This window comes from Trachinotus anak, unplaced genomic scaffold (genome assembly GCF_046630095.1).
Source record: "Trachinotus anak isolate AG129_WGS33_773 ecotype Australia unplaced genomic scaffold, CSIRO_AGI_Tana_v1 ptg000009l, whole genome shotgun sequence".
Lineage (NCBI taxonomy): Eukaryota > Metazoa > Chordata > Actinopteri > Carangiformes > Carangidae > Trachinotus > Trachinotus anak.
In genome coordinates this window covers 17,971,015-17,987,219 of record NW_027273860.1, presented here as the reverse complement: position 1 = coordinate 17,987,219, position 16,205 = coordinate 17,971,015, and the positions used below count along the sequence as shown (strand labels likewise).

The 16,205-nt window shown below is 41.7% G+C and overlaps 1 protein-coding gene across 10 annotated transcripts in view; it reads left to right on the top strand.

Annotated features, from left to right (window-relative positions):
• The window catches only part of kcnh2b (potassium voltage-gated channel, subfamily H (eag-related), member 2b), a 238,297-nt gene that overhangs the window by 210,259 nt on the left and 11,833 nt on the right, over positions 1–16,205 (top strand). For 9 of the 10 annotated variants that reach the window (XM_071485620.1, XM_071485627.1, XM_071485622.1 and 6 more), the window contains 8 exons: positions 6,386–6,565; positions 8,334–8,437; positions 8,566–8,704; positions 10,232–10,386; positions 10,685–10,779; positions 10,993–11,133; positions 14,166–14,365; positions 14,510–14,572. In XM_071485620.1, the coding sequence (XP_071341721.1) occupies positions 6,386–6,565; positions 8,334–8,437; positions 8,566–8,704; positions 10,232–10,386; positions 10,685–10,779; positions 10,993–11,133; positions 14,166–14,365; positions 14,510–14,572 (1,077 nt within the window). The remainder of the gene's footprint in view (positions 1–6,385; positions 6,566–8,333; positions 8,438–8,565; positions 8,705–10,231; positions 10,387–10,684; positions 10,780–10,992; positions 11,134–14,165; positions 14,366–14,509; positions 14,573–16,205) is intronic. The other variant, XM_071485621.1, reaches the window with a different exon arrangement.

The following is a 16,205-nucleotide window of genomic DNA, read 5'->3' as shown; positions in this document are numbered from 1 at the left end:
TACAGTTCATTGAAATTTTCCTCGGTCCAACTCCTTCACTTTAAATTGGAACAAAGAGCCAATTTAAAAGATAGTAATTAATGTGTGGCTAAAAATATCACTATAACTGAGCTCAAAGGAGTTTTTTTTCCTGTCATTTCTGTATCCATTTGTCTGCCGCATGCTTGGACTGTAGTTGTTTATCATTTTTCTTTCTTTTTTTTTAAATTTACACCCAAATGAATCTCACACACTATGAGAAATGGAAGCCTCCCAAAACCATCAACACCCCTACCAAGCAGATGGATGGTGCGTGCTGCCTGACTGCTTTCAGCTGCTGTTAATCTCATACCATGCAATACTTTTCTGTACACTCCCCTCTGAGACCCCCACAAAGTGTTCTACAGGCAGAGTGTCAAGTTTAATAAAAGCTACAGTGTCACTGCAGAGGCTGAACTCCAAGGTGCTGTTGGGCCATTCACTTGTGAAGAGGGTTGGCAAAGACATTTTTAAATTCTCTCTGGTTCCTTTCTCGATCAGATGCAGCCAAAGGATGCTCTTAAAAACTAGCAGCAATGTGCACCAGTTGTGCTTTGTGTGATTTGCCTATAAAAACTCTCAGTATGCCTGTGGGCTGTAATGCTGCACAGTATCAGGACTTTTCTGTGCTTTTCACAGAGTCACACTCTCACTTTTGTCGCACATTCTCTCTCTGGAGGCAGGATACTCGGTATTTTAAGTGCAAAAGCTGCAGAAAGTTTGTCGTTCAGGTGCACTCTGACTTTCCAGCTTCAGTTACCTTTTGATTTTTTTGTGTGTAAAGGTTTGTGTATATACATCTGCAACTGAGTGTGCCTGTGCCCGTGGCTCAGTCCTCTGCACCAACAGAAGATTTGATTGAAGATTAATGATGGAGGGGGCTTTGGCTGTTCAGTCGTCAAGCTTTATAGGGCTGCAGCTGTACTGAACACCTCCCTGGTGTAGGGGTGTGTGTGTGTGTGTGTGTGCCATTTAAACTTTGTTGCCAGTAAAAACGTGAGTCATCACCTTCTGTGTCCTCAACTTCAGACTCAGTGGACACTGTAACCTTGTCTCCTCCGTGCTGCTTTGTAATCGTGGCACCTTTTCTCTTAAACAAATTCTCGATCTAATCTTTGATCAGTTTTTTGGGAGAACTTATTTTTTTAGGAAGAGATCTTCATTTACTTTATTCTCCTCTACACATATATTTCATTCTGTCTCTATATCTTTCTTTCAATTTCCCTCTGCATAGATTTTATTCTCCAGACATTTCACCTTTTGTTAATCTGTGAAAATCTTTGGTGCCCACATAATATTAACTAGTTCTCCATGTCAATCAAGATGCATCCTCTTGTTTTTGTCATTAAAGCCAAAATAAATGCTTCTGAAATTGTGATATTATGTCTGTATTAACAAGTCATTGTGCAGAGAGATTAGACAGTATGACAGGGTTGATGGTTAAGCAGGTGTGCTCCATTTTTCTGACATTTTGGCAATTTGATTTATATCTTGTTTCAAGTCGTCTCCTTTTGTCCTCTTATCTGCTGCCCTGTCACTCTAAACCATACAGTGTTACACATAGTAGAATTGACACAGCAGCAGTCCGATGAGCGGCCTGAGCTCTGCCTTGTATTTGAATTTTGAATCTAATTCTGTCTGCATGTAGCCTGAGCTAAGCATTAACCCTCTCAAACCCCAATCCCAGATCTCAAATCGAAAAAGCACATTTCTGTCAAGAGTTGCCAATAAGACTCTGTTTATTGTAGCCAGAAGCTGTAAAAACTGAGAGAATCATCAGATTTTCATCTTTCCCACGGTCCCTGAATGCACCATGTGACGCAGACTTCCGTCAGAAAATAGAACCAAAGTGGAGCTTAAAACTGTGATCTTTCCTGTATTCTACATGCCTCATTTAAAAGATTGGCAAAAAGAAACAGTTTGGTCTAAACAATGATTTAAAATGGTCTCTAAATATCTTATTTAGCTTTTTTCCAGTTGGTTTTTCCAACAGCTCATTGCAAAAATTCCGCTCTCTCAACCTGACCCAAACCCAGTGTGTCAGATGCGGTCCAGGCAAATCCCAGTTTCAAGGATAAATGTCAAACTCCAGCAAAGATGCTGTGACACTGTTTCCAGCTAGACTGGGGATTCCACTCTTGACCCTGACGGCAGGAAGACGCCGTGTGTTGTGGGTGATGTGAGAAATACATATCATCTTCACAGCCCTGAGTCCTCTCCCTCCAGTGCTGTCCTCAAACACAACTCTGCCCTATCTGCACTTGAATGTATCTTGACATCTGCACTTTTAACGCTCCTCATGGCAATGTTTTGTAGTTTCACACAGATGGCTAAAAATAACCCGCAAGATACTCCAGGAGGGGACACACAGCTGGGAGGGGCACTTGACTGAACTGTATGGGTGTGTGAGTGTGTGCGTGTGTGTGTGTGTGTGTGTGTGTGTGTGTGTGCATGCATTTGCAAGTAGTGTTTTTGCCTGCTCACACTTGTGTGGACACAGATGTGTTTATAATACCCGTGATAATTATAGATGTGTGTGACATATTGTCCTTTAAAGTGCCTGAAATCAAAACGATAAGTCGTTTCTGCATTTATGACGGCTTCCTCCATCAGTCCAAAGACATGCACAGCAGGTTAACTGGCGAGTCTGAATTGCCCGTAGGTGTGACTGGTTGCTTGTCTCTATATGTCAGTCCTGGGATAGACTGGCTACTGGTCCCTATGAGGGTAAGTGGCATAGGTATGAGATTGATGGATCTTGAGAACTGAGATAAACACCTTGTATGTGTAAGTCCAGTCGAACCTCCTCAGTCTTACACTTGAAAGTGTATCTGTTGAGCTAAAACGTGAGAATCAGATTTGGGGTGAACACAGCTCGGGGTCCTGGCTGCAAATCAGATGCAGCTCACAGGAGCTGTGAAAGGTTCCCACAGCTGCTAACACTGATCACCCCTCACATATTTAGCTTAATGAGCACCACTGATGCATGAAGACCCCGAGACACTTCAGAGAAACGTTACACCAACTAACAAACTTCCTGCTATAATCTGCATTTCAGAGCTGTGTTTGGTAGATTACAGAGAGCTGAGGTTGTGTAAGGAGGTTTTCAGTTGTATGGCCAAGAAAAGGAAAGGAAAGAGTAGGAGGAGGGAGTAGGTGGATGTCTGGCTGTCAGGGTCATCCTGCGTGTGAAAAGTTAATGCACATAAACACAGTCCTTCTCGCCAATATACACACACCTCAGAGTGTTGGTTGTGTTATGTTGCAGTGCTGTCAGGTCAAGAAATTTGTGTTTATAGAATTCCCCAAACACAAAACGTTAAGATAAGATAGAGAAATGTGTTTTTCTATTTTCTCTGCCTCTCTGTGAAGGCCAGCGTTATTTTAAAGGCAACGTATGCTGAAAAAGCAACTGTCTCTACAAGTGTACTGTGCTATTAAAGGGGAAAATTCAGGTCACAGTGAGAAACTAATGTGAAGTGAAAGTTAAATTATTTGGAAACCCTGAACCCATACTTTGGATTTTTAAATGAAGGGAGGCAGAACTTGGGTTTTCCTGGACTGCTGCAGTACAGCAGTCCAGGAAAACCCAAGGCTACTGTGCTTTGTGCTACAAACAGGCCAAGCTAGCATTACTGTGTTTTCCATTTTGATCAAGAGACCCTAGATTACATTTAAATTTGTTATAATTCATTCACTTGGTAAGAAAAGCAGAATGTTCTGGGATCTCAAAAATCAACATAATACCAGTGCAACTGTGATTTTATGCAAACGGGGACTGGCACACAGAAGAACATAAATACTTGAAAATGAAGCCTTTGAAGGAGCCAGGATTGCAAGAGCTTGCTTAGATGTGAAACAGCTGGCTCAATTACAGAGATGATAAACAGATGATAAAATATTTCTCTCTCCTCTTTAATGAATCAGGCAAATGTTATCTTGCAACATCCTGGTATTGATAAGAACAGCTCCTGAAGAAACACAGAGAGAATGAGAGATATCAGATCGTCTCACACTGTGCCAGAGGACTCAGGGATGGTTTAATCATAGGCACATAAATAAAGTCTGCCACAGGGCCAGAGTAGGTGATGAAGAGATGAATCGTAGAACAGGGATGAGGGAAGTGGGAAGGAAGGAGGGAAGAATAAAGTTGTAAAGGAAAAGAAAAAGGTGACTGGGAGTCAGAGAGGGGAAGATGAAGAGTGAATGAGGAAGAAGAAAAAAAGGGAGATAAGGGGAATGAAAAACAGGCCATTGAAGCTGGAGAAGAAGCAAGGTGAGACGGGAGGCAGGATGAATGTAATAGGCAACAGGATGAATGAGATGTGTCTGGGCTGCTGGTTATGAGGAGGGAGAGACGGAGATGGAGAGGTGGGGCAAATATTGCTGGACAGGGGACAGAGCCATGCTGAGGAAAAAAAAAAAGCTGAAATTAGAAAAGAAGAAAGATTTGACAGGTCAAGGGGAGGGCAGGAGGAAACATGAACGAGAAAAACTGGTGTAAGGAGAAGTGAAAGCTAAATGGAGGGAATTAGAAAAAATACGGCTGTGGGAGGAGGTGAAGGACAGGATCATGTCTGAGTCATAGACAGAGACTTTCTTACAGTCCTTTCTTGCATCTCATGTTTAGTATTATTACTTACTCCTTTTATGAGTATGATTCTTGTTTTTACTTGTTAAACTCTGCACACACACACACACACACACACACACACACACACACACACACACACACACACACTCTTTCCCTTCTCTGGATGTGTGTTAAAAGTAGTACAATCTGCTGTACTTGTCACTGCCTCCCCGGCCAAACATAGTTCATCTCTACTCACATACAAATGTTTCATTGCTGCACTATGTTCTCCAACCTAACACCTATTTAAAAAAAAATAAATAAATAAAAAAAAAAAGGTACTGCTTATGCAGAATAACTGCAGGCTGGAAATAGTTTTGTAGATCCCTGGCATCTCGTACAGAGAACAAATGTGAAAAGACATTTGTACAATGAATTTATTACTTCTTAAAACATTTTTAGTAATTATGGAGTGAAGAGTTGGCAAACAGGAAACAGGGTTGGATTTGCAGCCAAATATGAAAAATGATCACTTTATTTTAAAATGTATCTCGTCTGCTCCGGTGCCTTTCAGTCCCTCAAAAGTGGGGGGTCGTGCATTAAAAGGGTTGAATGTGGATGTAAACATTTAAATTTGAAGTCAGCAATTTATGCTCACAGTCATTATAAGTTCATTGTGTTTGGGTGAATAAATAACAAATACCCCCTGACTGCATTGTATTGTGTACTATCTTTGCAGAGCTCACAGTATAATGATGATTCAGCTCTAGGCCATACTTGGTGGTTTTGTAGTGAATTGAATTATATTGTAAGGTCCACCTCATATTTTTATATAAGCAAAACATTTGACATATCTGCCGCCGCCTCAGTTATAACACATTCCATCCACACAGACTGCTGTTGTGTGAACACTGTGCACGGTGCTGAAAGTCAGTCAAAAATCATTTCTGATTTTGTGACTTGCTGAGTTTTTTCTGCAGCTCTCTGTGTGATTTTATTAGGCAGAGACACACGGCAGGCTGTGCTAATGCCTCCTTAGACCGATTCCTTCCTGCTCTCAACCAGGGCGAGAGCAGTGCAGACGCTGGAATACATTACTGCAAGTAAAGCTACTTAGAGCTGCACCATAATACCCAAGATTTCATTCCTGGTGTGTGTTTGTGTTTAATGTGTTTGTGTGTGAGGTGGAAGATGGAGGGAAAGGAGCTCTGTGTGTGTTTGTAAAGCAGCTCTGTGGACACTTATGTCATTAATACAGGGAAATGACAAGAATCATGGTTGCTAAGTGTGTGTGTGTGTGTGTGTTAGCCTACTATATGAGTGTATGCATTGAGTGTGTGTGTGTGTGAGAGAGAGAGAGAGAGAGAGAGAGAGAGAGAGAGAGAGAGCAACATGCTGCCTGCGAGGATAACCTTAAGAGAGTCCGTGCCTTCAGAACAGCTCTCATCATCCTCAGTGGACACTGGCTGTATCACTGTAATTGCTGTTGTTGTAACCACTGTGAACACGACACACATGTCATGGAAGTCAATATGTATTTCATGGAGCTGCTATATGCACTCAGGCTGTGTGCAGATGTGTGTGTGTGTGTGTGTGTGTATGCGTGTGTGTGTGTGTGTGTGTGTGTGCACAGTTATTATATTTGTCATCTCATTTTCCATCACACCACTGCTTTATACACAGTCTCATGGTGATACAGCCCTTTTCTCTTCCTCTGCCTCATCACTTGTCTTCACTCCTTCTCTGTCTCCTTTTGTCTGACTGTCCCTCTGCCCCCCCCTTGTCTCTGCCCAGGTTCTGTCTCTGGGTGCAGATGTGTTGCCAGAGTACAAGCTCCAAGCTCCTCGCATCCACAAGTGGACGGTGTTGCACTACAGCCCCTTCAAGGCTGTGTGGGACTGGCTCATCCTGCTGCTGGTCATCTACACTGCCATCCTGACTCCCTACTCAGCCGCGTTCCTCCTCAATGACCAGGTGGGCTCTCGTACACCAAGTTAATTTTATTATGTTGTCAAATCACAGTCATGTGGCTCCTTTTTTTCCCTTATTGCTTACAAACCAAACCAAATGTCTGCAGACTGAAGCTCTCAACACCTCTCAACTACCGTTTTTCTTTTTCTAACTCACTGAAATTATATTAGTGTGTAAATTTTTTTTCTGCTCATGTACATTTCATATCATGGTTCCCACATGTCTGGGAAAACCTGGAACAGTTTTCCAGTCATGGAAAACACATGGAAAATAAGAGAAAAAATTAAATGTCCTGGAAAATTCTTTCAACATTCTCCTATTTTTGGGCAAAGTTATGTTCAGGATCATGTTGATGTTCAAATGGTAGGATAGTTTGGACAACAAGCGACAGTATTTTGAATAGGCTGCTATCTAATTAGTTTGTGCTGTGAACGCACCCTGAAGTCATATCACATGCTGCTCATTACTCATTCAATCATTCCTTCATTGTATTCTCAGTTAACATACAACATATAAATCATACAACTTGGTGGAGATGCTTACACTAAAGATAATTACATTTATTTTATCTTGTGTTTCCTTGTGTGATTCCTAAAATCTGTTTAATCTGTTTTTGAATATAAATTGCTTATTTTAAATCAGAGTTCCAGAGATGGGAACATATTAGTGTATGATGTGATTCCTGTCTGTCACATTAGCCAGGTCCTGGAAAAGTCCTGGAAAACCATCTCTAGAAAAGAGTAGACACCCTTGATTTCCTCATCAAAAGTTTTTCAAACTTTTAGAAACACTATGTAACCTCACAACCTGGTCAATACTTCCTACAGTACATTACCTTCACAATAAAGATCCTACTGTCTTCACATCAAAACACTTTTATCGTGAAACACATAGAGCATCAATATTTCCATCCCACAGCAAATGAACAGAGCAGAAGAGAAAACAATGAGGCTCCCACTGTGAGAATCTGCTGGAAAAGAGTGATAAACAGGGTAATATTATACACAGAGGATTTTCATGGCACTGAAAAGTCAGAATAGATAAATGGAGACAGTGTTTCTCAGGACAATGTTTCTGCTGAACGCCTCGTTTTTCTGTCACTTCTTCATGTTTTGTCTACGAACATATGCAAATTGTTGTTAAACCCTTAATGCTGTTTGAAAGAGGAAGTCACATAGAAGGGCTCTATTTTTAGAGCATTCGATTATAATTCTCTTCTGCTGTCTACCATTATTTTCTTTATCCGATCTCTATTCTCCTCTTCTCCTCCCCTCTCCTCTCCTCTCCTCTCCCCTCCTCTCCTCTCCTCTCACACTTCCTCTCCTCTTGTTTCCTCTCCTCTCATTTCCTCTCCTCTCTTCTCTCACTTCTTCTTCTCGCCTACCCACCCCTCTCCTATCTTCTCCTCTCCTTTCCCAATTTCTCTACTCTTGTTTACTCTCCTCTCCTACCTCCTCCTTTACTCTCCTCTCCTCTCCACTCCTCTCCTGTCTTACTTCCTTTCCTCTCCTCTCTCACTTCCTTTCCTCTCCTCTCCTCTCCACTCCTCTCCTGTCTTACTTCATTTCCTCTCCTCTCTCACTTCCTTTCCTCTCTTCTCCTGCTTCCTCTCCTGTCCTCTCCTTCCCTTCTCTCCTCTCCTCTCCTCCCCTACCCTCCTTTTATTCCTCTCCACTCCACTCCTCTCCTCTCTCACTTCCTTTCCTCTCTTCTCCTGCTTCCTCTCCTCTCCTCTCCTCTCCTCTCCTCTCCTCTCCTCTCCTCTCCTCAGGAAGAGGCAGCCATGCAGAGTTGTGGTTACTCCTGCTCTCCTCTCAACGTGGTGGACCTCATAGTGGATATCATGTTCATAATCGACATCCTCATCAACTTCAGGTCTGACCTTCAAGAAGTGAATAAATGGTGGTAGCAGCATCAGTAGAAACAGTAGTAGTGAAAAGAAAGTGTTTGAATAACAACAGTTAACTCCAGCTTCTGTAATGTTCTTGGCTGTTATTCCTCAGGACAACATATGTGAACACTAATGATGAAGTGGTGAGTCACCCGGTGCGTATCGCCGTCCACTACTTCAAAGGCTGGTTCCTCATCGACATGGTGGCTGCTATTCCCTTTGACCTGCTCATCTACCGCAACGGGGAGGAGGTACGGCAAGATGGAGGGAGGTCAGGTCGGCTGTCTGCGCAGCGCAGAGACGTTATGAATGAGAGTTAAAGCAAGGGGCAAAGACAAGTGGTAATGAGATGAAGGGATAAAGAGAACAAGACAGAAATGTTGTTGTATTGACATCATGTCTACCAGTGTCCTTAAGTAATGGAATAAAGAGAAGTTAACAAGCTGAGAGAGACAAAGGAGGGAGAGAAGAGGGAAGGAGACAGGGAGGTGGAGGGATGGGACTTAAGAGGCAGACAGAGAGAGGCAGAGGTGGCTTCGTTTTTGTTTTATAATTTAATTGTCTCCGTGGGGAAGTTGATTTGCAGTCAGCCGTGGTGGAGCATCAAAATAAAACATGTCTGCCTTACATCACACAATGCAGTGAGCAAAATGCTAATAAAACAGCGAGTAAATCAGGCGAGTGGTAGAATGAGGAAAAACATAATCAACAATGACAAAAGCATTTCAGCGTATCCGCTGTGAGGTTTTGCTGCTTTCATCCATTTAACATCATTGTGAATTAGATTTTTCAAGATGAGGGTTGGACAAAACAGACAATTTTAAGATGTCACCTTTGACTCTGGGAAAGTGGTACTTCTTGTACTTTTACTTGAAAATAATCACTGGTTATATCCCTGATGACTTTTATACCAGAGAGAAACATGCAGTGACACGGTTTAGTTCAGTCCAGGACAACAGCTGAAGAGACGCTGCTGACTGAGGCTCTGTGGTTTACTGAACGACTGAAGAGTGAAGGGATGGAGGTGTTTGGAGAATTTAAGGAAGAGGGAGGTTGGCGTCTAGAGGAAGAGGTGGGAGTCAGAGTGAGTTGCATTGTGGGCCTCTGAGGATACTTCCCACATAATGAGGATGCAAACCACTGAGGCCGAGGTTGATGGAATCACTCCACACTGCAGCTCAGCTAAGGGTAATTTTATTGACTGAGCAAGAGGTACTTTAAATGCATCTATAAGTAATGGGAAGCATGGAAGTGATAAAAATGTTATTTATAGTAATTACACCATACACCAAGTCCACCAAGATGATGAATGTGGAAACTCCCCAGCTTTCAAATACTGCCTGGGGAAAGCTTTGCCAAGGTTCACTTCATTGATGCCGTCCGGAAGAGGCTGCTGAGCCAAGAAAGTGGAGCTTTTCCTCAGCAGACAACTATTATTTACTGTGAGGACACACACAGAGCAGGACCAGGCTCTCTGCCAGCGCTGTAATCGGCCTGTTATTTATTTGTTGTATGAACTCGGAGGGGACCGGCTGAACACAAGTAGAAAGGAGAGGGAATTGACAGCCTGCAGTAATGGATGGGAGTCGGGATTTACCACCTCCACAACAGGGCATAACATCAGGACAAGGCCATGGCTGCACCACCTGTGTGTGTAAATGTGTGTGTGTGTGACAGGTTGAGAGGGGGGGGAGATATCAGAGCCAGGGGATTTTTGTTTCTGCCATGCTTTACAATCCCTTAACTCCACTTTTCTCTGTCTCTCCCACTCCCATCAGACCACCACTCTGATTGGTCTGTTGAAAACTGCTCGTCTCCTGCGATTGGTCCGTGTAGCCAGAAAGCTGGACCGCTACTCGGAGTATGGCGCAGCGGTCCTTTTCCTCCTCATGTGCACCTTCGCCCTCATCGCTCACTGGCTGGCCTGCATCTGGTACAATGCCACGAGACTGTGTGATGAATCAGATCAGATTTACACAGGAATCATGTCAATGATCATGTCTCTGTCTGCAGAACGAGTGTTGTATGGGTGCTAGTGTAGTCACAATATCAAATTCTTATCTTTCTCAGTTATATATTATGTTTCTTCATAAGCACTTTAGACAACATGAATATGAGCTGTGTTCAGTAATAAATGTAGATTGCTTGTCTGCATCTGGCTACCTAATGCAGCAGCAGCATCTAGATAATTATATACAGTATAATCATATTACAACTGTTATTTCTCCCAGGTACGCCATTGGTAATGTAGAGAGAAATGGCTCAATTGGCTGGCTCCACACATTGGGGGACCAGTTGGGAAAACACTACAATGACTCCATCCCAGGTACTGAAAAGGCAAACAGTGTAGCGTTAATATTGGTTAGAAATGAAGTGGTGGTTCTGTCTGTACTGGTTAGTTTTATTCTAAGTTATTGAATAGAAAAGATATAATCTGAGTAAAAAGCACATGTTTTCAATTTTGGGACAATTTTCTCATCTGTCATTCTGGTGAGAAAAGGACCTGTTTTGATATTTTCGCCTCTGTAAACTCCGCCAGGTTCAGGACCCTCCATCAAAGACAAGTACGTCACAGCCCTGTACTTCACCTTCAGCAGTCTGACCAGTGTGGGATTTGGAAACGTTTCCCCAAACACCAACTCTGAGAAGATCTTCTCCATCTGTGTCATGCTCATAGGCTGTAAGTACTGATATAAATAACTGTTCCTTGGCTTCACACTTGGCTGGGGGAAAATATTGTAACAAATAAAACAGGCTGTCCTGTTTTTTAATGGTTATTAAAAAAAAAAAAAAAAGATCATATCAAACACCACTCGTAATATCTCACATACACTGAAAACAGATGTGTGAGTTGAGCTGAGTGTGACTGGACTTCGTTAAGGATGCTGCTGAATTTCAGTCAGACAATCACACAATAACATAATGTGAGAAAGACTTCTTGAACTGGTCTGCAGACTCTAATCAGCACAGCATGGGTTACTTTACACAGCAGTTAGAGTGTGATGTTGTTTGCTTTTAAATCACACAGATGTTTTCTTTTCTCATATATTATTTCTACTACTTACTACTTATAGTTAGATCATATTTGTCATTCTGAAAGCTTATGACTTCATTATTATTTGATCAAATCTATGAGAAGTTTTTGATAAAGACTAATTACCTCTGTAGGATAACAGAGTCCTTCACCGAATTGATAATGCAAAATAACATGAAAATGACAATTACAAGTTTTTCTCAATCTAAAAAGTGACTGGAACCTGGTAGGGGCTTGTTTAGTGCAGGCACGTGCTCATTATTTTGTGTTATGCTTCTGAAATAAAATTGAAAACTACTGTGGCTATAGTTGGGGTTAAATCAAAGACTTGGAGGCCCTTTCCTGTTTTATTTTAATTTTGGCTGCAGTCCTCCTCCTCCAGACAGTTTGACGTTTGCTTGGCCAGAAAACGTCCTGAGGCTCTTTTAACATTTCCATAACTGAAGTACAATATTAAGTTGTTCTGAGATGGAAATGCACTATGAAATTGCAATGAGCATAAAAACATTTATTCAAATTGAGTCAAAGATCAATTGGGTCCTTTGTGACACAAACACAAACATACACACACACACACACACACACACACACAAACACACACACTGTAGCTGTTTGAGTGGATGATGGAGACAGTGATGGGAGCTGACAGAGGTTGAGAGGTTAGCAGGATCCAACATGACAACAGGATAAAACAGTGAGGCTCATGAAGGATATGACATAAAACACTCTGTCCTCTACAGACAAAACCATTTTAGATCAGTCAAACTCCTGCTCTGTCTGTTCTCCAGTCGACTGACCTCATAAAAAAACAAACAACTGATTCACTCTTAAAATGCTCGCAGCAGAGATGGAAGGAAAGATCTTTTTCTGTCTGTGTTAAACAAAGTATGGATAATGTAAAGCTTTTGCCAATTTACATGTAGAAATTAATGTGTAATCAAGTAGCTGTTACCATGTAGTAGTGTTTGACTTTATGTGCAGTTAATATTAGAAATGTAACTTTCAGAATTCAGTTTGAACTGAGTCTATTTTATGTCATTCTATAGTATCAATGTCAAACTTAACCTTTTAACAAATATTCACAGAAGGGCTGAACAATTAATTGACAAATAATCAGAATTACAATACAGCCAAGTGTAACATCCAGAGTGCAGGAGCTGCAGTTTTTTTGATAAAGGTAAAATGTGTCACACTGGACCATAAATGAAGCATCATGGTGCTGCAGAGACATCTATAAATCAATTTCCTATAAATCCTATAAATCAAATTCTCCAGATGTAAGGATACATGCTTGTTTGCTACAGACCACGTGAAAAAATAACATTATCAATTATGAAAGTGTTATTGGTCATTGTAATTGTTCCTCCTGTTCATACAGGTAAGAAGAGATTCTTTTTTACACAGCTTCATTGAAAGCAACAGGAAACGAAATCCAGAGTCCCTGCTCTGTGTTGAAATGGACCCTGAATAATTTCAGTAATGTGAGTTAGACTAATCAAGAGGGTATCTACGAACACTGTCCATAGACACAAAAACACTCATATCAAATCAAGTGGGTACTGCATCCTGAAGTCGGTATCTTCCAACCTGCAGCCTGACGTGTGTGAAATGTGCTCTTAATGATTTCACTGGCAGTTTAACCTTGACGAGACACAATGGAGGTGTTGTTTTACTACAGATTTGGGATAATCTGACCTTCAGGAAATACTACTTAAAGTGAATTTGTCTTCTTGAGTGATAAAGAGTCACTATGAGCAAGCTCATGGCTTCCCTCATTTCTTGGATGATGGCCAACAGGCCCTTGAATTTAGAAAATCACATAATTTAGTCAAGTCAAGTTGCATCAGTTTTGTTTATGGAGCCCAAAGTCATAAATTACATGTTTTCCTCATAGGGCCTTACAACTATACAACTGTCTGTCCTTAGACTCTCCGCTTGGGTGAGTAAAAACAAAAAAGAAAAAAACTTTTAAGAGTCATATATCACTTACTGCTGCAATGTAAAAAGACACATGCGTTTTAAATAATCCAGTCAAAGTATAGAAATCTGTCTTCACAATGACAACAACAATAAGGATTTTTTTATGTGTATAAGATTTCTCAACATACAATAGTAGTAAACACTCTAATTAAACTAAAATAAAAATTATAAAATAATAATAATAATAAATTTAGGTCAGTAATGTAACTGAGGAAAAAAAGATGGGTTTTTTTGTTGTTTTTTTTTTATAGTAGCTAACATTTAAAGGTAGCAGTGTAGATGTCACCTTTATAAGTCTACACTTAGAAACCGAGTGGATCTTTGAAGCGTCTCAGTGACTTAGATAAAGACACTTGTAATTCAGATATCTGTTCTTACATACAGTAGGAATATGTCCTCTTTTCTTCACTGCAGCCCTGATACATGCCGGTAAAGCTCTATTGTTCTGGAGAGTTTCATCTCTATTCTTTTCTTCTCTATGTCTTTTCTCCACTTGCAGTATTTTTTATCAAACATATCAAAGGTGTCAAACTTAATAATATGTTTCTTTTCAGATGTAGAAGACAGACAAAGTGCCACTTTGTCCCTCACTCTCTGATAATATATATATTATTCTCTCCTGTCCTGCTGGTTACCTCCCCCCTCACTCTTCCCTACTCTCCCCTATATCTCCCTCTCTCCTCCTCTCTGACCTCCAGCCCTAATGTATGCCAGTATCTTTGGGAACGTGTCAGCCATCATCCAGCGGCTGTACTCGGGGACGGCCCGCTACCACACCCAGATGCTGCGAGTCAGGGAGTTCATCCGCTTCCACCAGATCCCCAACCCACTCCGGCAGAGGCTGGAGGAGTACTTCCAACACGCCTGGTCCTACACCAACGGCATTGACATGAATGCTGTGAGTACTGATCCTCATGCACCCAGATCCTGTGTGTGTACACCCAGTCTGTTCATGTTAATGAGTGAGAGTTGCGCATGAATACACACATGTACACACACAAAGGCTAGTGGAGTATTTTGAGCCTGCGTTGTACGTTAATAGGATGATGTGAAGACTTTGTCTCAGCATGCATGGTCCGACACCATCAGAGAAAATAGGAGTAATGTGAGTATCATAAATGATATGCACACACACACACACACACACACACTCAAACTTGGGCCAATAAATAGGTTGGAGTCTTTGCAACATGCATGGACCTACATCAGTTTGATCACATGTATGAACATACACTCTTTTCCCACACACACACACACACACACACACACACACACACACACACACACACACACACACACGCTCTTTACACTTCACCCAGGTGTGTTTATTTGTACACACAGGACAGAAACATGCATGACTTAAACTGAGTCAGATGTGCTGATTGCTAAATAAAGCAAATGCATTTAGAAACAGTTGCTTTTACAAACCAGTAGAAACACACACAGACACACACTGACACAGTGAGTCAGACCTGTCAGTGCACACAAACGCACTGTGCATGCTCACACACATGTAGATTGAAAGATGGCTTTCTACATGGTTGTTGTGTATCGACCTCAGCCTGAACTGAACTGAACACAGTGTATAGGATGGTGCTGGTCACACACACACACACACACACACACACACACACACACTCAGCCGAAGTCCCAGTCACATCTTCTGTTTCTCTGTACCAGTGACATGAGGGCTTAAACTCAGATGTGACATTGGACACAAACATGCATGCAACCGCAGATGTACACTCACACACACACACACACACGACATGTCATCACTTGAGATCTGCTGATGTAAACACCTAATGCTGTGCATGAGTCAGTGGATGTCATCTGTATCATCACTATTTATAACAGATCATGTGCAGCATATGTGTATGGTTCTGTAAATTCCTGCAGGTATTACTTGACTGCACAAATTAATTTTTCAGCTACAGTTTTCACTGCATTATAAGCTGTTTCATAACATCAGCTCTTTGCTAAAAATATCTAACATCAGGAAGCCTGTCCAGCCTCAAAATATTTAAAAAAATTGCTGGTCAGAGTGTAATCAGCGCCTTATTATTGTCTCTGAAGCCTTCCACAAGCTCAGAGCAACTCTGTTTGGATGCAGAGTCCCAGTGCAAACACAGTATTCCAGCACCAAAATCCTGTTTCACTTCACTGCAATAAGTGAGCCATTGAAGTAGAGAGAAAACAAATTTGATGAGCATCCATGGGAACATGTTTTCCAGTGTCAGGCGGCCCTCTCCTCTTCCCTCATTATGTTACTCTCTTAAAGGCCCAGTGAAGTGAAGTGTGCAGACTGGATTAGGGAATGTTTACAGTAATGATGATGTGTGATGACTGTGTGGAGAGGACCCTGTCTGCCTATCTGCCTGCCTATCTGCCTGCCTATCTGCCTGCCTATCTGCCTGCCTGTCCGTCTGTCTGTCTGCCTATCTGTCTGCCTGTCCGTCTGTCTGTCTGCCTATCTGTCTGTCTGTCTGTCTGCCTGCCTGCCTTTCTGTCCAGCAGCATTGATGAGAAAGTGAAAATGCAATAGTGTTGTCATTTGTATGTTGTACATATCTGTTATAGCTTTTGCATGCGGATGGCTGAATCTGCTCTCAGGTTGGTCTTTTGCAGCTGATCTCTGACCTCTCTGTCATTACCTGTGACTCTCATTCAAGCATCTGTCTACACAGGCTGTGCAGCGGCTCGTGTTTTACTTGCATTTATGGCATTTAAACGCAACC